Genomic DNA, 27,523 nt, shown 5'->3' with positions numbered 1-27,523 from the left:
TAGACAAAAATGCTGGAGAAACTCAGCGGGTGCAGCAGCATCTATGGAGCGAAGGAAATAGGCAACGTTTCGTCCCGAAACGTTGCCTATTTCCTTCGCTCCATAGATGCTGCTGCACCCGCTGAGTTTCTCCAGCATCTTTGTGTACCCAACAACAGGGTGATCGCAGAGACAGCAGATGCTGGGATTTGGAGCAAAGGCCAAAAGTTGGAACAAAAACCAAACTGCAGGAGGAGAACACAAAAGTGCTGGAGTGCACACTGTGGCGCTCTAAATACAGTGTTTTAAAAAAAAACTTTTATTGAATTATTAACAACTGTACATCTTCTTCAGTGATCACAAAGTTACGTTGCTACAAATCTGGTGTCAAGAGATCTCAAGGGCAGAAACCCCCATGACCCAACAAGTGGTTTCTGAACAAGTTCGGTGTCAGAGTCTTGAGTCATGTACATTTCTGCTCCATTGAGAATTTACTTTTCATAAAGAGATAATCCGGACACACAAAAAAAAAAAAAAAAAAAAAAAAAAAAAAATTCCAAAATTGTTTTAAATTCCACCAGGGGAGGTGATTTGTGGCTAGAATGTCATTGGGAAGTCAAGTTGTAGACACACTGAGCAAGTTCGAACCATCACAGGGGTGGTTTGCCCAGACTGGGAGCAGGGAAGTGAACTCGATTGGGCTGAAGCAAAATTCCAGAGGACCATGTCTGAATTGGCTGCCAATAGGTGAAGGGGTGAACAAGCGAGGGCTGGGGAGAAACAAACACTCAAGCCATCCAACTTTGGCCCAAACAATTGTCGCCCTTCCATCCCCGCTCAGCCTGGTTTTAACATCACAGCCACATGCAGGGAGAGTGCCCAGACAGAGTGAGGTGCCCATCTTTACAAGTGTCCTCTGTGGTTCAGGGTGAGCCCTGTGCAGATCATGTAGGGTTCAACACCAAACCCTAGTGAAGTACCAAGTGTGTGCCCGTGATGCCACCCCATACTTCAGCCACAAGCCTCTGGAACAGCAGAAAGGCTCTCGGGCCGAATGGCCTGCGCTGTCCCCCCCATTAGGTTTATAAGAAGCCTGAGAGCAGTCTCAAACATTGTGCAGGGAAAGGCTCGCTCTCCTCAGTGAATGGGGCGAGCATTCAAACTCCATGCCTGCTCTCCCTTTCAATGGGATCCTGGCTGATCTGACGGCAAGCTCAGCTCTACACGGCCACCTGATCCCGCTCATCGACAATCATTCTGCCTCCATTGCAAAGGCTCTCCGACACTCTTGAGGCCGAGAGTTGCAAAAAGGCTTGCTTCGTCTCTGTAATAAATAGATAAACTCCTTGGTTGTATATCGAGGCCCCTTGTGTGGTAGTTCTCCCCCTTCCCCAAATTGGGAATAATCCCACTCTGTCAAGCTCCCTCAGGGTTTAATCGTTCCCAATCCAAACTTATAAAGAGTTTAAAAACTCCAACTGCTAAGGGAAGGGGAACAAGGGAGATTGGCGGATCAGATGAAGCGAAAGGGCAGCTTGAGGGGTAAAACAACAGTACAAAGTGGAGGGCAAATTGAACAATGGGTGCCCAATTCTGAGTAGTGGGATCATTAATAACAGCACCCCCAGGCCCAATCCTCACTGCTTCTTGAAACAATAGACTGGACTCAATGAATGCAGCCAGCAGCCAAATGTAGAGAAGGGGAAACAAGACAGTGATATTTTGTAAGACACTATTGTTATGTACTTTTCTCTTACAGCTGAAATGTTAAAAAGTAAAAATAAATCAAGACTTTTCTCTGCAGGAACGCTGCACCATTAGCTATCTTGGATTTGAACATATATACACATAAAACAGATCAGACTACAGCTGAACTGAGACCAATCCAATCATTTGAAGACGAGAAACTCATTGTGGACAGAGGGAGCGGGGAATTGTTAAAAAATAAATCTCTTCTGAAAAAGTCCAAATTCTCCATCAGCAGCTCCAACAAATGTCGGCTTCCCTTCTGGTTCCATGTGCACACGGAGGTCAAATGAAAAGAAAACACTCAAATCTGTTCCGCAGACTCCCTGAGCAGTGTCTCCAGCAATGCGTCACAGTTCCCGCACGAGAATGGCAGCCTTGAAGCAAGGTTGGAGATGCCATGTCCATAGGTAGGAACGTGTAATTCTGTTAAGGCCATCACTGACCCATCTTCCCCGTCATTTACCCCCCATCCTCTCCCAAACCAGCAAGTTCTCTTCTCGTTTCAGAACCTCGTTTTTATCTTCCTGGGAGACTGTTCCACCTCCGTGGGGTGTATGCACCCCTAAACACTGGTGCCGTGGTCTCGGGGTACGATGCAGAAACACCCCAAAAAGAACTGGGCAGAACCCCAGCTTCACCCAATATTTACAGCACAGTTGTAACGGGCTCACGAGCGAAGCACCGCTTCACGCTGGGAGTCCCCAACATCCACACGTACATTCCAGGCCACTCATCCTCCAGGGCCACCATGGAAAGGTTCAGAGGAAGGAAGCCCGGTCAGGCCTTCGATAAATCTCAAACATCTCCGATTCAAACAGGGCACAACCTCAAGCCTTCCGCAGAGCTGCAAGGAGAGCCGTCAACTCTCAGACTTAAAGCAAGCCTCGAATATCCCAGACAGTCTTTCGTAAACCAGTTGTCGTCAGGTTGACTGTAACGTACAATGGATTCCTTCTCGGTATAAAAGCTGTACTTTGAGCCATTCCTGAATGCTGCAGTCTAAAGTGCCACTGTGGTTTCTCTCTCCTCAGTAGATGACCTCGTAGACTGTCGCTTTCTTGTCACCGGACCCAGTGACGATATACTTGTCATCAGTCGAAATATCACAGCTTAACACAGACGACGATTCCTTTGACTGGAGAAGGAAGAAAGCGAGAAATATAAACATGATAGCAACATTTAGGAGGCATCTGGACAGGTACTTGAACAGGCAGAGAATGGAGAGATGCAGACCACATGTAGGCAAATGGGTTATTTTATATCGGCATTATGTTGAGTACAGACCTTGTGGGCCAAAGGGCCTACTCCTCCGCTGTTTTGTTCTATATTCTATGAAGTGCATTGTTTCAGATAAGACTGAGGTTAACATTGATGGAAGGTTATCAAATTATGGGAGGTGTAGACTTCAAGACTAGAGATAGTCGGAAACAGGCCCTTCGCCCACAGAGTCCGCACCGTCCAGTGATGACCCCGTACAGTAGCACTATCCTACACACGAGGGGCAACGTTGAGGTTCAACTGGACACGTTTGCTTGATATGTGGAATGTGTTCATCTCAAATGGAGGAACAGGGCTTCTGATTGGAAGTAGAGTTGCTTTAGAAGCCCAGATCCTCGATTTGAGATAAACTCCCTCCACTGACACAGGGTGGCTGCGATGGGGTGTATCATGGAGAGAACATGGGGGTTAGAGCAATTATTCAAACTCAAAATGACGACAAGTTTTATTTGGTGGAGAAGATTCATGATCATGAGGGGCTGCACAGTGGCAGCAGTAGAGTTGCTGCGTCACAGGGCCAGAGACACCGGTTCAATCAGAATCAGAATCAGAATCAATTCAGAATCAATTTATTTGTCATTTGGACCCCTGGAGGTCCAAACGAAATGCCGTTTCTGCAGCCATACATAACACACAAATAGACCCCAGACATCCATCACATAACTGTGATGGAGGCCAAATAAACGTATCTCTCCAATGCACTCTCCCCCCCCGATGTCAGAGTCAAAGTCATAGCCCCCGGCTGGCGATGGCGATTGTCCCGCGGCCATTAAAGCCACGCCGGGTGGTGCGAGGTCGCACACCGGGTCTTGGTGTTGGTGCCCCCGGTGTGCGCTCGCAGAGTGCGCGGCCATTCCAGCCGCGCGGGGCAGTGGTGTCAGGCCCCGCTCCAGGAGCTCTTCGACCCCGCAACTCGGGCGGGAGATTAATAACAAACACTACATAAAAACAATCCCGACTATAGGTGCTGTCTATACGGAGTTTGTACATTCTCCCTGTGACCACGTGGGTTTTCTCTGGGTGCTCCAGTTTCCTCCCACATTCCAAAGACATACAGGTTTGTAGGTTAATTGGCTTCAGTAAAGATTGTAAATTGTCCCTCGCCTGGGTAGTATTGCACTGGTGTATGGGGATCACGGGTCAGCACGGATTTGGTGGGCCGAAGGGCCCCCGTTTCCACACTGTATAACACAACTAAACTGGAGAGCTTTGACAAGTGAAGCTTCTCACCTGGAAGATGCTGGCACCATAGGGCGTCCTCCACGCATTCAGCAGGTTATCCTTCCCAGTGCTGACAAACCACTTACCTAAAACAAAACATACAAGCAAATTCAAACCAATAAGCAAATAAGCCAGTTTGTTATCAGTACAACAATGGTGCACTTCCTTTATCTGGTACGGGACCTCCAATAACCGAGGCCATTGCACAGGGCAGGAGACTGTTCCCTCAGGAGGTACACCTCAGTCACGGGCCCAGGCAGCTCGTGCTGCGTCACAAACAGAAAGGAGAACGGCTGGTGGAACTCAGCGGCCAGGGCGAGATGAAGGGTCTCAATGCGAAACGTCGACTGTCCATTTCCCTCCATGGATGCTGCCTGACCCACTGAGTTCCTCAGGCTGCTCTCATTTATATTGTTACAGCCACTCCCGTCTCCACTGCACCGTCAGCAGGCCTCTTCCACCATGTCTAAATGTCGTTCATTACACAGTAAAGCTGCAACTCAAGTCGTAAATTAAAAACAGGTTCCACGCAAACATTCAGCGTATGTCACTTTTAACTGTCATTGAAGGAGGAACGTAGCTACACTTACCGCAGGAGGCAAACTTGAGCGACAGGACACAGCTCTCGTGCAAGTGCAGCTGATACTTGTCCGGTTTAGTGTGATGCAAGACTTCAACGTTGCTGCTCTCCATTCCCACTGCTAACCACTCCCCAGTGGGGCAATAACCCAGCGAGAAGATCTGGACCAGAGGGGAAGCAGCAAGTCAGCAGTGGAATAAGCAAGTCAGTGGTGGCCTCCCCTCTCACAGCGGAGAACTCACACACACACACACGTTAATAATACCAGCAACACCAGCAAGTAAATCACCAGGATTCATTTCTAAAGCGATTAAATTGTAGGATGAATTGCATTATGTACTCAGTAGCATCCTTAGAGAAGGAAATGAGTGTTAGGTGAAACACTGACCTTCATTGGAATTAAAACAATTGAAGATAGACTGGCTTTAAGATGCAGAAAGAGAGGGAAGAACTAAAGCCAGTTTCAGCATCTTAACATAGAACATAAACATTATAGTAAACACTGCCCAGTCCATCATTGGTTCTGACCTTCCTTCCATCGAGGGGATTTATCGTAGTCGCTGCCTCAAAAAGGCTGGCAGTATCATCAAAGACCCACACCATCCTGGCCACACACTCATCTCCCTGCTACCTGAAGACTGCAACAACCAGGTTCAGGAAATAGCTACTTTCCCACAGCCATCAGGCTATTAAACCTGGCTCGGACAAAACTCAAATTATTAATAACCCATTATCTGTTATTTGCACTTTATCAGTTTATTTATTCATGTGTGTATATATTTATATTATGGTTATATGGACACACTGATCTGTTTTGTAGTAAATGCCTATTATGTTCTGTTGTGCTGAAGCAAAGCAAGAATTTCAATGTCCCAACAGGGACACATGACAATAAACTCACTTGAACTTGAACTTGATAAGAACAGGTTCTTCACCCTGCAATGTCTGCGGCAAACATGATGCCAAGACCATCACTTATCTTCCTGCATATAATGTATATTCCTGCATTCTCTGCACATCCATCCAAATGTTTTTTAATGTATCTGCTTCAACAACCACCACCTCCAGCAGCACCAGCCAGGCACCCACTGCCCTCTAATTTAAAAAAAAACTTGCCTTGTACATGTCATAAGTAGAATTAGGCCATTCAGCCCATCAAGTCTACACCACCATTCAATCATGGCTGATCGATCTCTCCCTCGTAACCCCATTCTCCTGCCTTCTCCCCATAACCTGTAATCTTGTTTAAACTTTGTCCCTCTCACCTGAAAGTTGTCAGAAACATTTTCACCTCCAACCATGCAAAGCTTCGGTGAAAGATCAAACCAACTGTTTCTCTCTCTCTCCACAGATGCTGCTTGACCTGCTAACCACTGCCAGCATTTATTTCACATTTGCAGCTTCTTCAACATTTTAATTTTCATTCAAAAAAGGAACACGTCTGATACAGGAACAGGGGGCAGCCCACTGGTACAGCGGTAGAGTTGCTGCCTGACAGCGGGTTCGATCCTGACTACTTGTCTGTATGTTCTCCCTGTGACCCTGCATGGGTTTTCTCCAGGATCTCTGGCTGCCTCCCGCACTCCAGAGACAAACGGGGTTGTAGGTTAATTGGCATGGTATCGGTGTAAATTGTCCCTAGTGTGTGTCGACCAGTGTTTTCTCCGGGGCCAGGTCGAAAGGCCTGTTCCCGCGCTGTATCTCTATACTAAACATCTGATCCTCATTCTCCCAACCCTATCCCCACACCACACTGTTCCCTTCTCTTCCTATTGATTTTAAAAGGAGGCTAGTGGCGTACAAGTCATCAACAGGGCAACGTGGAAGGCAGAACAACTGGGAAGGCAGTACCTGTGGGGCCAACCTGACCTGGGATCTAGTTATATATTCCATGGAAACTAAAAGCCAACAGCTAGAACATGCTGGAAACACTCAGCAGGTCACGATGCATCAATGGGATGAGAAACAAAGTTAATGTTTCAGCTTCACAACTTTTCATCATTAAACAGGTCCCTACTCTGATGAAGGACAGCCACCGAGAACGTTAATAACTCTCTCTCCCTTCATGGCTGAATTTTTCCAGAATTTACTGTTCATATTTCAGATTTCCAACATGCTCTGATTTTTTTTGTTTGTTAACTAATATTTAACCTGCTCACACCCAAGATGTTTTTTCACTTGTATACTCTGACCCAAGTGTAATCGGGGGGTGAGCGAGCAGGTTAATACAGTTTCAGTAGGAATACACATCAAGAGACAATTCAGATAAGTGGCAGTGAACTCCAAGATCGAGTAAAGCCAATCCCACCATCAGGTGTAAAATTCAAGCACTGAAATGGCCAGAGCACGCAGAGCATGGCCCAAGACCAGGGCAGTTTTGCTGCCCTTTTTGCCCACACAATCACCCACCTGTGAGGTGAAGTCATGTTGCTGGAGTTGTCTTCCTTCTCGCAGATCCCAGGATCTCACAGTGTTGTCCAAGCCCCCTGTCCATAGTTTGGTGCCATCGTGAGAGATGTCTATACAACTTGCACCATCCGTGTGCCCTTGGAACTGCCTGGAGAAAACCGCAAGACATTTGTTGTTCAAGTCAGCTGTTATTGTCACTTTCGGCCGCTGAAGTCCCGACGAGGGCAAGATCGGCCACCTCACCCCGTCTAGGCGCTACATTTTTTGGGCAGACTTCTGCGGGGGAATTTCAAGAGCGCTTTCATAATTGTGTCCGGATTAAAGGAGGTGCTGGACCACCAGTTGCTGGAGAAATCAGTGAAGGCCCTATACAACTGGGCACCAATTGAGGCGATTCTCTGAGACCAAACAGCTACGCGATGTAACTGTTTACTGATTTAGCTCAACATTAAAACATCCTCATGCAGGTAACCAGGAAGCAGATAGACATTGTTTCTGTCTCACTTCAGAATGCTCAGTAAAGTTTGTGGCAGACACAAGTTTAAAGGGGCACAGGGGAAAAGAAAATCAAACTGCAGGAGCTGCAATCTGAAAGAGAAGCGGACATGCAGGAAGATCTCAGGCAGTCAAGCAGCATCTGTGGAAAGAGAAATCATTCGCGGTCTTGATTCAATGGCTCTTCCTCGGAATTAAGAAAGCTGAAATGTTATAAAATTAAAGGATGAGCCAGAAAAGGTGTAGAAAAGATCCATGAGCATAGTCTGGATGGGACGTCTCGGGGTGTAAGGAGATATTGGACTGGCTGAGATGGATTTCCCTGGAGCCGAGGCGACAGAGAGAAATTATTATCAATTCATGAGAGGCATGAATAAGATAAATGGTCACAGTTTTATTTCTCCCCCAGGGTAAGCATGTCTAAAATGCGAGGGCATAAGTTTAAGATCAGCAAGGAGGATCGGAGGGGTGGGATTTCTCACAGAGGGTGGTGGGTGTGTGGAATACCATGAGGTGGTAGAGGTCATAAGATCATAAGTGATAGGAGTAGAATTAGGCCATTCGGCCCATCAAATCTACCCCGTCATTCAAACATGGCCAATCTACTGTATCTCTCCCTCCTAACCCCATTCTCCTGCCTTCTTTCCATAACCTCTGACATCTGTACTAATCAAGAATCTATCTGCCATAAATCTATCCGCTGACTTGGCCTTCCCAGCCTTCTGTGGCAAAGAATTCCGCAGATTCACTGCCCTCCGACTAAAGAAACTCCTCCTCATCACCTTCCTGAAAGAATTTCCTTTACTTCCGAGGCTATGACCTCTAGTCCCAGACTCTCCCACTAGTGGAAACATCCTCTCCACATCCACTCTATCCAAGCCTTTCACTACTCTGTACATTTCAATAAGGTTCCCCGTCATTTTTCTAAACTCTAGTGAGGTGGATACAATTGCGAACCTAAAAAAACATTTGGACAGGCACATGGGCGGGAAACGTCCAGATACACAGTTGGCGAGTGGGATTAGCTTCGATAGGCAGTTTGGTCAGCATTGAAGAGTTGTATAACTCTGAATCTATGAATAAATCTATGAATCATTTAAGTCAGAAGGAACCGTCGAGGCTAGTTTTAATCTCATCTGAAGCGAGTTGTGAGGTCTGAGTACCCTTAGACATATGATGAGCGTTTGACAGCACTGGGCCTCTACTAGTTAGAGTTTAGAAGGATGAGGGGGACCTCATTGAAAATTACCGAATAGTGCAAGGCTTGGATAGAGTGGATGTTTCCACTAATGGTAGAGTCTAGGACCAGAGATCATAGCCTCAGAATTAAAAGACGATCCTTTAGGAAGGAGATGAGGAGGAATTTCTTTAATCAGAGGATGGTGAAGTTGAGGAATTCAATGCCACAGAAGGCTGTGGAGGCCAAGTGATTGGATATTTTTAAGGCAGAGCTAGATACATTCTTGATTAGTACGGGTGTCAGGGGTTATGGGGAGAAGGCAGGAGAATGGGGTAAGGAGGGAGAGATAGATCAGCCATGATTGAATGGCACAACCATAATGGACCGCATGGCTTTAAATCTGCTCCTATCACTTATGAACCTAGACCATAGGTGGAGGACAATGATTCCACCAGCATCCCACTGTCCAGCTGGAAGAAGAGTCCTCCTTCTCCTTCTCCTGAACATGGAAGAGATGGCTCAGAGCATCAAGGAGAAGCCTCACCTGACGAGTGTCTGGTTGTGCAGGTCCCACACGGCTATGTTGCCGTCGCTACAGCAGGAGAAGCAGACCTTGGCGTCAGGGCTGATGGCCAGCGCGTAGCAGGCCGGCGCCGAGGACGTGAGCTCGGCTTTGATCCGCGGTGTGGGCGAGGCCAGGTCCCATATCGTCAACGTGCTCGCCTCCCCTCCCACGATCAGGGTACGGCCATCGGGAAGCAGCTTGCAGGAGCGGATGTAATTATCCCGGTTCTGTTGCGGGGGGAGGGAGGAGACAAGGTGGTGAAGTGAAGCTCGACAGAGTCACAGCGCAACTCATTGCTGTAACACAATACTCCTGGCTCCTACATTATCCCCAGTGTAGCGAGTGGGAAAGTGGGGTAACATTCAACTAGTGCGAACGGGTGATCATGGAATCAGTGGGCCGAAGGGCCTGTTTCCATGCTGTATCTCACCGTCTACAAGATGATTCCAAGATGGCACTCACTGTGTGTGCTGGTCCCAGAAGTGGATTTGGAAGCACTTATTACAATCGTTCCACTTTTTAAAATCTCAACTCCAACAGCAGCATTTGGACTTTACCTTGCACCTAATGTTATTCCCTTTATCCTGTATCTGTGTACTGTGGACGGCTCGATTGTAATCATGTATAGTCTTTCTGCTGACAGGATAGCAGGCAACAGCAAAAAAAAACAAAAAACATTTCATTGTGCCTCCACACGTGTGATAATAAACTAAAACAGAATTAAAGTTCAGGGGTTCAAGACCCATGAGCTCCACCAGACACGTGAGCTGGGCTGGGCTGGGCTGACACTACGGTCCAATGCTGAGAGAGGCACCACACTCAACTAGTCAGGACAGAGGTTGCCAGAGCTACTCAGTGAACGCGAGCATCAAGGTCAGATACGGACGCTTGTCTAGGACTATCCTGATGACCAATGCACTGTCGGATTTCTTCTGGCCACCCACATAACCCAGAATAACTAGGTCAATCGTTTAAATGACGTTTGAGGATAAGAGGGAATTATTTTAGTACCGAGACCCCCCCCCCCCCCCCCCCCCCCCCCCCCCCCCCCCCCCCCCCCCCCCCCCCCCCCCCCCCACATAGAGTGGTGAGTCTGTGGAATTCTCTGCCACAGAAAGTAGTTGAGGCCAGTTCATTGGCTACATTTAAGAGGGAGTTAGATGTGGCCCTTGTGGCAAAGGGGATCGGGGGCCATGATCATATTGAATGGCGGCGCAGGCTCGAAGGGCCGAATGGCCTCCTCGTGCACCTATTTTCTATGTTTCTAACCTTTAACTACACTTCCTCTGCAGCTCCAGCATTAGATCCTGCATTCTCCCGACTCTCAGTCTGAAGAGGGTCTCGATCCGAAACGTCACCCATTCCTCCTCTGCAGAGATGCTGCCTGTCCCGCTGCGTTACTCCAAAATTGTGTCTATCTTCTATTTTTCTCTCTCGCTCTCGCACTACCCGATGTACAGATGGAACGATTTGCTTGGATCCCATGTAAAGATCATGGTAAAGATGACAACCAAGCCCATTCATGTGGAGGTCATGTTGGGGGTGGAGGCTCCACTTACCAGACAGTCGAGCTGGGAGACGGGGCTCTTGCTGCCGGGCTGGCTGATGTCCCAGATCTTCACGCAGCCCTTGCCCCCGGTGTACATGTGCCGGGTGGGGTTGCTGATGGTGACGGCACACACCACCTCGCCGTGGTTCAGGGTGTTGATTTGCCGGGCGTGCCGGGGGATGCCGGACCCAATCAGGGCGTCGGGCGGGAAGGGCACCGGCTGCATCTGCCCATCGGCACTCACGTGGAAGGAGTAGGCGCTGGCAGGGATAGAGAGCAGTCACGTTACCCCGCGGAACGTTCCCGACAGAAACCAACTCACACCCACAGCAACCCCCAGGGGTAAGCAGTCGTCCCAAAGTCCAGAGAAGTCAGCAAACCACCAGACATAGGGTACAAACACAGGCATGGGGTACAATAGACCATAGACATGGGGTGCAACACACAGGATGGGAGCCCAGCTCTTTGAAGGATCATACAATCAGTCCCACTCTCCCAAAGTTTTCTTCCTACCTTTTCACTAAAGTATTTATATATTTCTTCCATAATCTTGTGACACAAGGCCATTTGGCCCACTGTGTCAAATGCTGGTTCAAATTCCCCTATTCTTTCCCCGAAACCTCCTCCCCCACAAGCCCAGCTCCAGCCCTGGACCTCCTCCCACCAGTTGGGTTCATTTACAGCACCCAGAGGAATCGCATGCACAGAGTCACAGGGAGAGCGTGCAAACTCCACACAGGGAACACCCGAGGGGAGGACTGAAGTCGGGTCTCTGGAGCCACGAGGCAGCGTTCTCCACCAGCTTCACAACTGCCCCAATTTGGCTTCCATTGTGCCTGCTCTCTTTGGTTGGGACAGAAGTGGAAACTACAAGGGTGTTGAATGGAAGAGAAGTCGTTGGCTTGGCTCATGTTCAGGCGGATGCCCTCGCAGGCTCGCCCATCACCATGCACGCTCTTCATAACCATGTCGTGATGCACCGTGCACCTTCCCCGCGCTCGCTCTGCTGCTGGGCCGTCAGCTCCTAACCCTCAACATGACTGATGCAGGGGCAAAGAGCTTCTGCTAGAGCCACATGGTGGCACAGCGATAGATCTTGCAGCACCAGAGACCAGTGTTCAATCCTGGCTACGGGGGCTGTCTGTACAAGTTTGAACCTTCTCCCCGTGACCGCGTGGGCTTTCTCCGAGAACTTCCGTTTCCTCCCACACTCAAAGGAAGTATAGGTTTGTAGGTTAATTGGCTTCGTAAATATATGTAAAAATCGTCCCCAGTGTCGGATAGTGTTAATGTGCGGGGATTGCTGGTCGGTATGGACTCAGTGGGCCGAAGGGCCTGTTTCCGTGCTGTATCTCTAAACTAAATGGAGTGTCGTCATCTTCAGGGTGCAGTACCATACCGAGCATAAAAGACGAAGGGTAAACGGAAGACCGCACCTCCCCTCCCCCTGGAGCACCGCTGGAGGGGAGGGGGGGCTTGAACAGACGACAGATAACAGGGAAGACTTACGGCTTTCCTCCTGGTATGGCGGCCATGCTAGCAGACAGTCCGGGCGCTCGCATGTGGGAGTGGGGGTCAAAGCCGACCTGGGCGGAGAAAGACAGAGCAACGTTGAGTTGACAGCCAGCGGCACAACCCGTCCGGAGACGCGTACAAATTCAATGGGGAAATTGCAAGGAGGAAAGTATAAAAGTACGTACACTGCCAAAGCTCACCATGGGGGACCGGTAGGCGGCTGCGTTGATCTGCGGTGAGATGTGGAGGCTGGAGTACGGGCCGGGGCTGGTCAGGGCACCGTTCATGTCGTGGTGAGGCATCATGGCGAAAGGGCCGTAGGAGCCGGCCAGCGAGATGGGTGCACGGAGGGCTGGGGCTGGAAAAGAAGCAGGGAACGGGCTGGGTGAAAGGAGACGTGTACGGCAGATGCTGCTTTACACCGACGGCAGGCACAAATTGCTGGAGTCATTCAGCGGGTCAGGCAGCAACTCTGGAGAAAAAACTCCCAAGCAGTGGTTCCCAATCCTCAGCACCAGGTGGTGGGAAGGGGGAACCTTGGGAGAAAAGGGCCAAAAGATGGTGATTTCCATCTACTTCAAAATAGAGCCGCAGTCCATCCTCCTGTGGGACAGGCACCATCTCAGTTTAATGTTCTGAAGAAAAGGCCTCCAACAGTCCACTAGCCCCCCCCCCCCCTCCCACCCCACCCCAAGACAGATGACCAGAATGGGCCTGCTGGCAATGGGACTTTAATCCACCACTGTCACAGGGAAGGCTGTCATAACCACAAGACGTAGGTGACACTTGTTAACAAACAGAAGCAGGAACAGCAACAGGCCATTCGGCCCCTCATACCTGTTCTGCCCTTCACTGAAATAATGTAAGGACAGGTTTGGAGGGATATGGTCCAAGCGTGGGCAGGTGAGACTAATGTAGCTGGGACATGTAGGCCGGTGTCCACACTGTATCACTCTATGATGTCTGATCTGTTGCCACAGTGCCCCATCTCTGCATGAACTTCATCGCCCCCTCCCACCCAGATTCCATCAATATTGAAAAATCTCTTGATATTTCCCAAATTTCTCCATAACTCTTCCAGGCAAAAGATTCGATCCTGCGAGGACTCATCCCTCAGCTCCGTTCCCCCCTCTCACTCGACCCCTCCGAGCTATTCTCTCCCACATTTATCAACATGGCCACTATAAACTACCTCTGGAGCAGATAACGGCAACATCATTAATCAACCAACACACGGGCCCTTGGATCGTGACGAAAGATTACCCTGACAGTGACACACAGTAACAGAACAGACTCGGCATCAACAGCACCCGAGGTCGGCACTGAGCCCAGGTCCAGGCCACTGGAGACACCAGGCATCTGCCTCACACAATCCCCAGTTAGAACATTGTTCCAGGTTGCTTGTTGGGTTTCAGTGAACTAATAACCAAGACCAAGAGGCACAAACAACTGCCCACGCTGCAGTCTTGGGCAAAACACAAAGTGCTGGAGGAACTCAGCGGGTCAGGCAGCAACCGTGGAGTTAATGGACAGGCGACGTTTCTAGTCGGGACCCCACTTGAGACCCAAGAGTGTGTCGGATAGTTGGGTCGTCCGTCCAGTGCTGGGAGCAATTACCTAGCGACTCTATGCCGGGTGGTTTCCCGGTGATGGGCCGCAGACCCGGTGTGGAGCTGGTGCCCGGAGTAGGAGCCTCGTTGCGTGGAGTTGGAGTGTTTGACTTCAGGCCAGGAGTCGACGACTTGTCGTTCTGTAAAACAGAGATATCTTTGATGACGAGAAATGAGGGAGGGGCAGGGGCAGCAAGGGGCAGAGTACAAGATGGAAACCAATTTACACCGACATACGTGACGTTTCACACTGTCACAAAGATACGAGTGAGGCACAAACTTGAATTGGTGTTTAATCCTAGTGATCACCGTCTTTGATCCCTGCAGTGTAATGTTGGATTTCGAGGAGAAACATTCAGCTGTTTATCCCATTTGCTCCATGAATCTCCCTGGTAAACCTTGAGCAGCCTCCAATGCAAGAATAACCCCCCTTAAATAAACCACCAGTGTATTGGGTGCTCCATGTTAGAGCAACACTCCATTGTGGTCATACTACACGCTCTCCGCATTAAAGCCCGTGACCATTTACCGCGTGCGCGAGCTTGCGGCACGAGTCCCCCATCGCTGTTGGGAGTGTGTGGAGACAGATCGCTCTGTACCGCGAGGAGACTCACGTGGCTCATATCCTTGGTCTTTGACGAGGGCGTGCTGCTGGATGAGGCGACGGAGGCGGGGCTGTTGGGCGCATCCTTCTTGATGCCGCGCGGCTTGTCCAGGCCGTTCTCCCGGGGCGAGTGCACGGGGCTGACCCGCGGCGTGGCTGGATCCTGAACGTTTAAAGACAAGTCTCAACAGCGGCGGCAACGGGCAGACAGAGTCAACCCAATACATTTTTTAATTTAATTTTAGTTGTTAAGAGATACTGTGCAGACCCACCGAGACCGCGCCGACTGGCGATCCCCGCACGCTAATGCCATCCTACACACACCAGGAACAATTTACAATTTCACCAAAGTCAATTAACCTCAGATGCTGTACGTCTTTGGAGTGTGGGAGGAAACCGGAGCACCCGGAGAAAGCCCATGCTGGTCATGGGAAGAACCGACAGTACAAACTCTGTACAGACAGCACCCGTAGTCAGGATAGGACTCGGCTCTACAGCGCTGTAAGGCAGCAACTCTACCGCTGCGCCACCGTGCCGCACGGCTGTGGGCGGCTTTTAGTGTTACAGTAACATGCATTGGTTTTCCCAGTGGGGAAGGAGCTGCTGGCTGGAACCTGGAACTTGGTTCCATTTCATGAAAGGGACTTGGGCATCGCTGACAAGGCCAGCTTTGAGGTCCACCACTAATTACTCGGGGGGGGGGGGGGGGGGGGGGGGGGGGGGAGAGGACAAGCCGACTTCAACCCTCTACAGGGGTTGGACAGGCTAGATGCAGGAAGATTGTTCCCGATGTTGGGGAAGTCCAGGACAAGGGGTCACAGCTTAAGGATAAAGGGGGAATCCTTTAAAACCGAGATGAGAAGAACTTTTTTCACACAGAGAGTGGTGAATCTCTGGAACTCTCTGCCACAGAGGGTAGTTGAGGCCAGTTCATTGGCTATATTTAAGAGGGAGTTAGATGTGGCCCTTGTGGCTAGGGGGATCAGGGGGTATGGAGAGAAGGCAGGTACGGGATACTGAGTTGGATGATCAGCCATGATCATATTGAATGGCGGTGCAGGCTCGAAGGGCCGAATGGCCTGCACCTAATTTCTATGTTTCCATGTTTCTATCCACGTTGCGAAGGTGCTCCGGCGAAGGGGGCCAGATCACCAGCGACATCAACGGCGAGGGATTATGTGTGACTTGAGGGAAACTTGCTCCCACCAGTTCAGAGGGAGTGGCTGAGGAAAGCACGAAAGCACGATTGCCGTTTCACCCGATGCCTCAGCAGAACAAACCAGCCAACAGCAGCCACCTCGAACCAACGACAACCTCACACAACACACCACTCAAACATCAACCTTGCCTTGTGTGTGTGTGTGGAGTTTGGAAGCCACATCACCCTTTGGCAAATCGCAGGTCGGTTTTGGTGCTGGGAAGGTGGGAGAGGTTTGGGATGGATGGGAAGGGAAGATCAAGTGGGATTCCAGAAGATTGCTAGAAAGATTCACTGGATGAGACCACCAGGCACATTAGGTCACATTAGTGTTTAAGAAGGAACTGCAGATGCTGGAAAGTCAAAGGTAGACAAAAGTGCTGGAGAAACTTAGCGGGTGCAGCAGCATCTGTGGAGCGAAGGAAATAGGCAACGTTTCGGGCCGAAACCCTTGGGTTTCGGCCCGAAATGTTGCCTATTTCCTTCGCTCCACAGATGCTGCTGCACCCGCTGAGTTTCTCCGGCACTTTTGTCTACCTTGGTCACATTAGCACCTCCAGCATCCCACTCGCTACAGATATTAAACTCCGAGCATTTCCGAAGTTGAGCAGAAGTAGTCAAGCACCCGGTCTTACCTCGTTGGAAACATCTACAACCAGGTCATCGCTTTTATCGCCATCGCTGTCCTGGAAAGGAGATCGATTAGTCGTCAACGGCCTGCTCAACACATCCACCGTCATCTAATGCAACTGCGCAAAGTGCCTCGCAACTGCAGACGGCTTTGCCCACACAAAGGGCTTGGCAGTCAATAAAGGTTTTGTGAGCTCACCACCTCACTGTTGGTGGTATGGTGGCAAACGTACGTACCGCAAGCTTGCGTACACAGCACCAAAAACAGTGAAGCAAGCCGTCTCGAAGGTGCTTCTGGCTAAAGGATGAATGGAGGACAACCAGGGGTGCCCCGCAAAACACACACACACACCGAAACACCGACACACACACACAAACACACACCGACACACACCGACACACACACACACACACACACACACACACACACACACTGACGCACACACACACACACACACACACACCGACACACACACACACACACGACACACACACACACACACACACACACACACACACACACACACACACACACACACACACACACACACACACACACACCGACACACACACACACCGACACACACACACACACACCGACACACACACACACCGACACACACACACACCGACACACACACACCGACACACACACCGACACACACAGTAAGTAATTTTATTGGCCAAGTATTCACATACAAGGAATTTGCCTTGGTGCTCCGCCCACAAGTAACAACGTGACATAGTGACAGTTATGAATGACTCAGAAAACACTAAACATTAATAATAATAAAACATTAATGATAAAGCACCATTGATCAAGCATTTGAACCAACAAAATACCAGATCAAAGGGAGGCTACAGATTTTTGGCTGTTGAGTAGAGCAGCCACTCGTGGATAAACCTGTTCATGTCTGGCTGTGGCAGCTTTGACAATCCGGAGGCTTCTTCCAGAGGGAATTCAAAGGGTTTGCGGCCAGGGTGAGAGGGGTCAGAGATGATATTGCCTGCTCGCTTCCTGGCGAGACAGACACAGACACAGACAGACAGTGGTGATGCTTCACGCTCACCCAGGTGGAGAATGGGCCTTGGCTACACACTGGCACTCCTTCAGTTTTGGACGGGACCATTTGCCAAGAATGGGATGAGCACCCGGGACCTTCAGACCACTCAGACAAGAGGCCATTGCCCACCGATACTCAGCTGGCGGTTGAAGAACTTCAACTGGTCTTTTTAAACAATCCGTGGCACATTGATCTACCCAGCCTCACTTCATAAGACACAAGCATGCAAAGAGATTCGAGGGAGCAGGACTTACATATCTGTTCATCGAGTCTTTCTCCTCCACCTTGCGTTTCTTGGCGTCTAGGTAGTCAGAGGAACTCCTGCTGTTTCTTTCATTTGGCCTTAGGCTGTCTGATGGCGAAACAGAATTGTTCTGTGGAGAGAGAGAAGATGTCTCATAAGGGGCAGGTAAAGCACGTGATCACGGTTCAATCGACCCGAGGAGGGAGAACCAGGTTGCCCGGATATCAGTGAGCCCACCCTCTGGGAAATAATATTGGCAAAGGGACAAGCCATCCGGCCATGGGCAGTGTGTGTGTGTGTGTGTGTGTGTGTGTGTGTGTGTGTGTGTGTGTGTGTGTGTGTGTGTGTGTGTGTGTGTGTGTGTGTGCGTGCGTGTGTGTGGATCACACGGACTCTAGTGGAAACTTGGCAAAAAGAGAACTCGAGTCGGAAGAGGAGTCACCTATCCACGTTCCCCAGAAATGCCACCTGACCCGCTGAGTTACTCCAGCACGATGTGTCCATTTAATTGCATCCCTCTAAACCTTTCCCATCCATATATCTGACCAAATGTCTATTGAGAGCCGTCATTGTAGTGTTGTGATGAAAGGCCAGTGGGCCGAGACGTCTCTCTCCCCCCAGCTGCTGACAGACCTGCCGAGAGTTTGCAGCAGCCTCCACTGTGTTTGGGATCTCCATCGACGGCGGTGTTTATGCTGCACCGGGAGCCGGTTAGATCAGGAGGAGTACACACGTGTCCGGGGAAAACCCGCTCCCTCTGGAGTCAGCTGGGCCAGAGAGGAGGGGAGCAAGGAAGAGACGGTGAGGTGCCGAGCAGTTCGTTAAAGGAGAATGCAGTCTAGAGCCTGGGCTGGGTAGAATAGAGCTTCTAACAGGCTGCGTATGTGAATAAGCTCTTGAGAGAGCAGCCGGAGGCCAGTGGAGTGGACAGAAGTGTATCCTGAGGAGAATATTCCCACGTTGCTATGAATAAGAATTTCCAATTGCTGCCCCCGCCGCCCCCCTTGTTGAAAGTGGCGAGTCAGCCAGAGATTAAAAGCTAGCATCAAACTGCCAACCACGACCAACACAAGAGCCTTTCTCAAAGCAATTCAGCTCTTTACTGAGAGTAGGGGCCAAGATGTGAAGGCCGAGTGTTCCTTCATCACTGAACTCTGCAATTAAAACCGGGGAGAGGGGGGAGGCGGGAGGGGGGGGTGTGTGGGGGGGGGGGTGTACTGAAAAACCAACAACATTCAGCCTCCATTCAACTCTTCCCAGAAAACGGCTCAGCCGGCTACACAAAAGAGACGACTTTAGCCTGGGGGCTGAACACAAGCCAACAACTTGCTAATCAGTCAATGCCTTACACGAAACACGGGCTCGTTTCTTTCCAAACCGCCACAGGCACAGAATCAGAGGCTCCGAGGCAGCGTGCTGAAAGGCACTCTCAGCAGGAACAGCGAGGCAGCGTGCTGAAAGGCGTGAAAAGAACTTGGCAGCCTGATATCTCGGGCGGCAGAGAGACAGAGTGAGCGAGAGAGAGAAAGAGCGACACACACACACACAAAGAGAGGGACAGACACAGCGCAGAGAGAGAGAGGGAGAGAGAGTGTGTGACAGACACAGAAAGAGAGACAGGGAGTGTGCACACAGATGAGAGATGCACAGAGAGAGAGAGACACACACGCACACAGAGACACACACACACACACACACAAACAAACAAAAGTCTCCCCATCTGCACTCCCCAAAATGTAGCAGCCTGGCAGGACCCAAGCGGCAATAATGGCGGTGTTCTTCAGGGCCATTGAAGCCTCCTGTGGACAGGGTCACTGCGGGCTGTTCTTATTTCTTCAGTGCCAATCGAGTCAAATGAAACCTTTCTTCCCAGCCAGTGAAGCTGAGAATAGCAGAGTGTATGTCAAGCGTCGAGAGAAATCGATCACTCAGCCTCCCCCTGGGCACACGGCCAACTCACTAAACATTATTGATGCTATGATGAACTCTCCTCGAGAAAAACGCTCAAGAAAAATGTTTTCATTTTTATGAATGAATTGAGACCGTGGCCTTTCACAGGCTTTCCCTTAAACGCTGATGAGATTTTTTTTTTTTTTATGTTGCTGGGAAGTGAATATAGTTTGTTGACTGGAGACAGACTTTGTTCAGCAGTTGGGCATTTGTTGTTCTAAAGGGCTGTCGGCTTTCCTTGTCCCCCCCCCTCCCCCACTGATCTGCAACAAGGCCCTTTGTTCAACGTGACATTGGGAAATCAATATGAAGCAGGGACACAGCTGATTGGAATGTCAACCTCCCACCAACAAGGCTCAGAAAAGCCACACAAAGGCGGCTGTCCCAGCCCCACGTGGACAATAGCCAAAATCCTACGGCACCGATGCATGGTTTGTGCACAAAGAGAGGCGGAGAGGGAGGGAGGGAGGGAGGGAGAAGAAAACAAGGGAGTGAGAAAAAGATAGATAAGCAATTGGGGGACTGAAAGAATACAAATGAGCCACTCCTTTCCCTATCCAATTCCCACATGCAAGTTTAAAACAAAAAACCCCTCCGCCAAATATTTGGATCTTGCTGCTCAAAGTTAAAATGTTCCCACACCCATCAGGCAGCGGCTCCCACAGCCGGCACCCATCCCACCGTTGGGCAGTGTTTAGAGTGGTTACACACAAAATGCTGGAGTAACTCAGTGGGTCAGGCAGCTTCACTGGAGAAAAGGAATATGCGACGTTTCAGGTCGAGACTCGACTTGACCCGAGACAGTCGCCTATTCCTCTTCCCCCCCGCCAGAGATTCTGCCTGACCCGCTGAGTTACTCCAGCACTTTGTGTCTATCCTCCGTGTAAACCAGCATCTGCAGTTCCTCCCTACACATGTTAGAGTGGCTGCAGATGTGACAGCGCACCGTTCGTCAGGAAGGGTCCAGACCCAAAACATCACCTATCCTTATCCTCCTGAGGTGCTGCCTGACCCGCTGAGTTCTTCCAGCACTTTGTGTTTTGAGCCCGGCAGCGCATTCCTCTGCGAGTCATTCGTTGTTCCACAGGAGTTGCTGGAGCCACTCTCCGCAGCGGAAGCACAAAGGCAGCACCACTTAGTGTCCAAGAGCATCAAGTGGTACACAAACCACTCTCCCCCCTCATCTCCCAATGATCAACCTCACCACACAGACACAGACACAGACACAGACACAGACACAGACACAGACACACACAAAGTGCTGGAGTATCTCAGCATCTCTGGAGAACAGGGATGGCTGACGTGACGTTTTGGGTTGGAACCCTTCTTCAGATGGCCCCACCCCAAGGGCTGAGATTCACTCTCAATACTTCTCTGCTTCAAGACGCTGCTTGAAACCTTCTCTTTTGATCAAGCCCTTGGGCTAACATCCTGACGTACTGCCTATTCGGCCGATATCAAATTATCGAGTCACACACACACCACACAGAATCCTGCCCTTCAGCCCGAGTTCACGTCAACCATTAACCATCCATTTACAACCATCCCAAACAAGTTCCCCCATATTCCCACCTCCCTCCAGATTCTACCACTCGCCTACATGGTAGAGGCAAGGACAATTCAACTATTGACCCACGCGGCTTTGGGATGGGGCTGGGGGGAGTGTGGGGGGGCAGTTTGGGAAAGAGAACCAAAGTGGCCTGCGCAAACCCACAGGGTTAAAGGGAGAACATCGACAGCCCCCGAGGTCAGGATTGAACCCACCTGACTGGTTCTGTGTGCAGCAGCTCTACCTGCTGTGCCACTGTATTGATATTGGGGAAACGGACATTGGAGACATAAATACAAAGTGTCGATGGGTTATCAACAGGGCAGCTACACGACATTAAGGAGCTGGTTTTAGAGGGAAAACTGGTGAAAAATGGAACCATCAGCTGAAAACGAAACCCTGGCCAGGAGTTAAAGGCCCACATCATACTGCACTAACTTTGGCCAAATGCACACTGCAAGTTGCCTCTGGATAATGGCAACGTCTGATCGAGGATAAAATGGCTTCTTAATCACAGGGGAGATTTTCATTTCTTCAGACTTGACTGCGTGCATTCAGAGAACTCGCTCACACGAAACACAACCCAGCACTGGCTGTACAAGGCAGCTGAGGGCTGTAAGCCTCCCTTCTAAATGGCTTAGGCAGCCGGCAAATGAGCAGGCAAGCATGAATTCACCGCTTGTGTTCACGGAATGGCCAGGCAACTCCTCAGCCGGCCCCAGTCGCTGGTTGGACCTCGCGCTAATGAAATTAGGGCAGCACTAATCTCCAGGCCGTCACGTCTGGGCAAAGCGCAGAAAAGCAGCACTGGAGCCAAGGTGGTGAGGATGTTCGTCACGTGATGGATGAAAGGGGAAAGAAAACAGAAAGGTGGAAATCTATGTGGGACAGCCAGCAGCAATCCATTTGAAACAGGCACCCCGTGGATTTTAGACACCAATCTCGTTGGGTGAATCACACACAGTCCACGTGTCAAAACCCAGTAAAGAAAGTTTTTACTTACAATGGAAAGATCTATTTAGCCCGAAGCCTACAGTTAAGCATGGCTAAAGTCCAGCACAACACCCCTTCTTTAAAGCCAGTGTGGGCAAGTTGGGCTGAAGGGCCTGTTTCCACACTGTATCACTCACCAAACTAGGAAGCTTCTGTGTAAGCAGAGGCTCCATCCAGTGAATAGGAGGCAAAGGGAAGGTCAGGTCAATGTGTCCAACCATTGGTTCTTACTCCGAGGTGCGAGTGACCCAAAGAGATGCCTTCATCTTCCTGTCCCCAGTCATTGCCCGGCTAATTGAGCACAAGCCAATTCATTCCCCCCCCACCCCCCCTTCTCTTTTTGCCTGTACACGTCCACCATTGGCTTTGATCGAAGAATTGTCCACAATCCACTCACCGGTGCCCGTGCCAACTCCGACCTGGACTGGTCTGGGTAATATCAGGCCTTCCAGATAAACCAGCAAGCCCCAAGGAACTGCAGATGCTGGTTCACACAAAAGAACACAAAGCACTGGAGTAATTCAGCAAGTCGAACAACATGGACACAAAAGGCAGCATCTCTGGATTAAAAATAGGTGACGTTTCGGGTTGGAACCCTTCTTCAGACAGCATCCCTGGAGAACATGGATACATGATGTTTGGATCCAGACCCTTCCTAAGATTGATTGTAGGTGGAGTGGGGGAGTGGTGGGGGAGGGGGGGAAGAAAGCTTGAAGAGAGGACGGGCAGGACAAAGGATGGCAGTAATAGGTGAACACAGGCAAGGGTGATTTAGAGAGGCAGATGGTGGGAACAGAGATAAAAGCAGGAAGGGAATTGAAGAGACACAAACTGTGAAGCGAGAGGAATGAATGTAGGAGCAGGGGGAGAGAAATGGATGAGAGTCCAGCTGGGGCACAGGAGGGGGAGGGGCGTATTACCCAAAACAGTGATAGATGCCACAAACAGGCATCTGTGGTTTCCATAGAGTGGCTCCAGCTCAGTGAAGGTGCACCTGTCACAGCTCATCAATGCACTCATCAACCCATGAGTGGCCGTGGCCAAGCTTGCCGACCATGCCTAGAGTGCACCACTCACTCAACGCCATCCCCACTCACAACAACACGGCTTCATCTACCAAACTTCAATACCATTCAGCACAAACCACCACCAGAGAACAAAATGCCAATTCTAACACAATCTCCAACTGGACATTTAAACCACAGCAAGTCTATTAACCCAGGCTCACCACAACGTTCATTATTTTGTCATGCTTCATTCGTCATTACCAAAACCAGCAGCATAATGTCAAAACTAAACCAATCTTCCCTGCACAGAAGCAAATGGTCTCCGACTCCTAATCCAGGGGAACCAAGGATCCATCGACCCAATAGAAACAAGGAACTTCAGGTGGTTTACAAATAAAGACACAATGTGCTGGAGTAACTCAGGCAGCAGTCTGAGGGAGAGTCCTGAATGGAAATGTTACCTACGCATGTTCTTCAGGGATGTTGCTTGACCTGCTGAGTTAGTTATTCTGGCACTGTGAACAGGACACTTTGTTGGATCTTGTGGAATTTGAGATGCAGTTGGGGAAACTCTACAAAGCACCTTGACTGAAGGGGTGTTTCTCTGGGCGTGTGTGTGTGTGTGTGTGTGTGTGTGTGTGTGTGTGTGTGTGTGTGTGTGTGTGTGTGTGTGTGTGTGTGTGTGTGTGTGTGTGTGTGTGTGTGTGTGTGTGCGCACGGTGTTATTTTGGTGACAATGAGTTGCTGGGAGGAGGGCGCAGTGAGGAGATCAGGAGTTGAGTCTATGCTAAAACATTCACGACAATGCCAATCATCACAAGACGATGAGGGGATTAACACTTACCACGCTCGAGTCTCTCTCTGGGAGAGCAGGTGAGTGAGATGGGTGCGGCAGCGTCAGCCATTGGCGGGAGGAAAGGATTTTAAAACAAAGCAGCGGTTAGAATTGTCAAACGCAACAAAACACATCATGTCATGCAACCAATAGTGGGGCCTGTGATTGGTGCTGCCAACTCCAATTAGCATTCACAGATGAGACCACACGACCCGTCATTGGCTCATCCTCCCAGTGGACTCGCATCCCTCAGCCTATCAGAAAATGAAGACTATCCAATTGGATAATTCTTCACGGGCGGGGGGGTGGGGGAATGATCATAAGCGATTGAAGTTGAATTATGCCATTCAGCCCATCAAGTCTACTCCGCCATTCAATCATGGCTGATCTATCTCTCCCTCCTAACCCCATTCTCCTGCCTTCTCCCCGGAACCTCTGACACATGTACTAATCAAGAATCCATCTATCTCTGCCTTTAAAATATCCACTGACTTGGCAAATAATTCCACAAATTCACCACCCTCTGACTAAAGAAATTTCTCCTCATCTCCTTCCTGAAAGGACATCCTTTAATTCTGAGGCTATGACCTCTTGTCCTAGACTCTCCCACTAGTGAAAACATCCTCTCTACATCCACCCTATCCAAGCCTTTCACTATTCTGTACGTTTCAATGAGGTCCCCCCCTCATCCTTCTAAACTCCAACGAGTACTGGCCCAGTGCCGAAAAACGCTCATCATATGTTAACCTACTCATTCCTGGGATCATTCTTGTAAACCTCCTCCAGAGCCAGCACATCCTTCCTCGGATATTGTGCCCAAAATTGCTCACAATATTCCAAATGCGGCCTTACCAGCGCCTTATAGAGCCTCAGTCAAACCACTTCTGTTATGTCTTGATGACATTAAATGCTGGATGGCCCTAAACTTTTTAAATTTTAATGAAAAGAAAACAGAAGTGATAGTGTTTGGTCCCAATGGCTCCCGTGAACCTCCCCCTGTTGACTTGGGTCCCTTGGCACTGTATGGGAAGTCAATAGTTTTAAACTTGGGTTTTAAGATGGACAGTAATTTTAAATTAGATCATCAAATAGGCGCGGTAGTTAAGTCCAGCTTCTTTCATTCAAGGCAGCTGGCAAAGGTGAAGCCCATTCTTGAACGATAACATTTTGAAATCCATGCCTTCATTTTGTCTCGGCTGGATTACTGCAACGCACTTTATTTTGGAGTTAGCCAATCTTCCCTTGCACGTCTCCAGTTGGTTCAGAATGCTGCTGCTCGCCTTTTAACTGGAACACGCAAGAGGGAGCACATAACGCCTATTCTGTCCTCCCTCCACTGGCTGCCTGTGTACTTTAGAGTTCATTTTAAGATTCTTTTATTTGTTTTTAAATCTTTAAATGGTCTCACCCCGCCTTACCTCTCTGAGCTGCTTCATCCCTACGCTCCTGCTCGGTGCCTCAGGTCAGCTGATCAGCTGCTCCTGGAGGTACCGAGGTCTAAGCGGAAGCTCAGAGGGGATAGAGCCTTCTCTGTTGCTGCTCCGACATTATGGAACACTCTACCGTTGCACATTAGACAGGCCCCTTCACTGTCCATTTTCAAAACTAGTCTTAAAACTCTTTTCTATTCCTTGGCTTTCGCCCCTGCGTGAGACTTTGCTCTCGTTTTAGTATTATTGTTTTTTTTATTGTTTTTACTGTCTTTTAATGTTTTTATTGTTTTGCTTTATGTTTATGATTAGTCATGTACAGCACTTTGTTGCAACAGTGGTTGTTTTTAAAGTGCTCTATAAATAAAGTTCAGTTCAGTTCATCATTACATCCCTGTTTTTGTATACAAGCCCCCTTGAAATAAATGCCAGCATTGAGTTTGCTTTCTTTACTACTGAACCTCTTGCACCACTCTTCAATTTTGGTTTTGAAAACCAACTAACAATGAATCTTCCCCCTGGGCTTTTGTTCCTAAAGTCTCGAACAGATTGTTTTTAGTTTCTATAAATTCCAAGCCAATTTGGAGATTGGCAAATCATAGCCCAGCAGGCCGGCCATTCAGCACCTCAAGTCCATGCAAGCTGTCAAGGAAACAAAACCAATGATTCCAGTCCCCTCTCTCCTTCCCGTTAATCCTGCAATTCCATTCGCTCCACACCTGACAGTTAGTTATGGCAGTCACCAGCACATCTTTTGAATGTGCCTTTGGGATATGGAGAGGAAACAAACCTTTTCATGCCTCTAGTCTCCTCCTCACCCGACTCTCAGTCAGAGTCTGAAGGGCCTCGGCCCGAGACGTCACCTATCCCTTATATCTAGAGTTGCCGCCTGCCCCACTGAGTTACTCCAGTAATTTGTGTCTATCTTTGGTGCAAACCAACATCTGCAGTTCCTTCCTACATAAAAGGTGCCTTTTCTTTTGCTGCATTACCAACACATGAGCAGGCCGCAGGGATAGCCTCTGACCTGAGGGAGGATAGACCTCACTGGTGGGACCACACCTTCGCCCATTGCCCCCGGCCCTGCTCACCTCTGTGGTCCAGCTCGTGATGGTTCTTCTCGTCCTTCACCAGCAGCTGGGCCTGGCTGCCCAGTGCGCCGGAGAGAGCCAGCAGCCCCGCGGCGCTGCCGGAGACAGGGGCGATGCCGGGCGGCTGCAGGCCCGAGGGGTGGGGCGGCATTTGGACAGGAGCGTGGGCGTGGGAGAGGTGCTGGGCCTGGAGCTGCTGCTGCTGGAGAAAAAAATCAATGCCACATGTGATGGGAAGGAAAAACCAGGAGGGAAAAATCAGGGGGAAATGCAGAGCAACAAGAGCGATGGAGGCGAGAAGAAGGAGGGTGGGAGTTGGGGGGGAGAGGAGAGAGAGAGAAAACAAGAAAACTGAGAAATTTGTGGAGGATCATTAACACGGAAACAGATCTCACAGTGGTGCCCTGCTAGAGAAGAGCGAAAATTCCAGAAGGAAAGGTTAATAATTCAGCTCAGATTTATAGATCTAACTTGGAATTGTATAGCATAGAACACCTCACACAAACAGCTGATAGCTGGGGCCACTCTTTGATCAGGGGAGGGGGGGGGGGGGGGGGGGAGGGGGGGAAGGGGGGGGGGGGGGGGAGGGGGGGGGGGGGGAGGGGGGGGGAAGGAGGGGGAGGGGGGGGGGGGAGGGGGGGGTGGGGGGGGGGGGGGGGGGGGGGGGGGGGGGGGGGGGGAGGGGGGGGGGGGGGAGGGGAGGGGGGGGGGGGGGAGGGGGGGGGGGGGGGGGGAGGGGGAGGGGGAAGGAGAAGGAGAGGGGGAGGGGGGAACTGCGAGGGCTGCTGGTAAATGGAT

The 27,523-nt window shown here is 50.0% G+C and overlaps 1 protein-coding gene across 17 annotated transcripts in view; it reads right to left on the bottom strand.

Annotated features, from left to right (window-relative positions):
* Positions 1-275: 275 nt before the first annotated feature.
* The window catches only part of tle3a (TLE family member 3, transcriptional corepressor a), a 66,335-nt gene continuing 39,087 nt past the window's right edge, over positions 276-27,523 (bottom strand). For 6 of the 17 annotated variants that reach the window (XM_055661399.1, XM_055661400.1, XM_055661404.1 and 3 more), the window contains 14 exons: positions 26,726-26,927; positions 24,214-24,230; positions 17,881-18,000; positions 16,568-16,618; positions 14,745-14,897; positions 14,138-14,270; positions 12,706-12,878; positions 12,515-12,591; positions 11,016-11,265; positions 9,436-9,683; positions 7,217-7,364; positions 4,818-4,968; positions 4,237-4,313; positions 276-2,863 (listed from right to left, as the gene is read on the bottom strand). In XM_055661399.1, coding sequence (XP_055517374.1) covers positions 2,756-2,863; positions 4,237-4,313; positions 4,818-4,968; positions 7,217-7,364; positions 9,436-9,683; positions 11,016-11,265; positions 12,515-12,591; positions 12,706-12,878; positions 14,138-14,270; positions 14,745-14,897; positions 16,568-16,618; positions 17,881-18,000; positions 24,214-24,230; positions 26,726-26,927 — 1,908 coding nt within the window. In that variant the 3' untranslated portion in view covers positions 276-2,755. Of the gene's footprint in view, positions 2,864-4,236; positions 4,314-4,817; positions 4,969-7,216; positions 7,365-9,435; positions 9,684-11,015; positions 11,266-12,514; positions 12,592-12,705; positions 12,879-14,137; positions 14,271-14,744; positions 14,898-16,567; positions 16,619-17,880; positions 18,001-24,213; positions 24,231-26,696; positions 26,928-27,523 lie in introns of all 17 variants that reach the window. The other 11 variants (XM_055661401.1, XM_055661402.1, XM_055661406.1 and 8 more) reach the window with 4 other exon arrangements.

This window comes from Leucoraja erinacea, chromosome 33 (genome assembly GCF_028641065.1).
Source record: "Leucoraja erinacea ecotype New England chromosome 33, Leri_hhj_1, whole genome shotgun sequence".
NCBI lineage: Eukaryota > Metazoa > Chordata > Chondrichthyes > Rajiformes > Rajidae > Leucoraja > Leucoraja erinaceus.
Note: the sequence above shows the minus strand (reverse complement) of the source record. Positions and strands in the feature narration are given on the sequence as shown.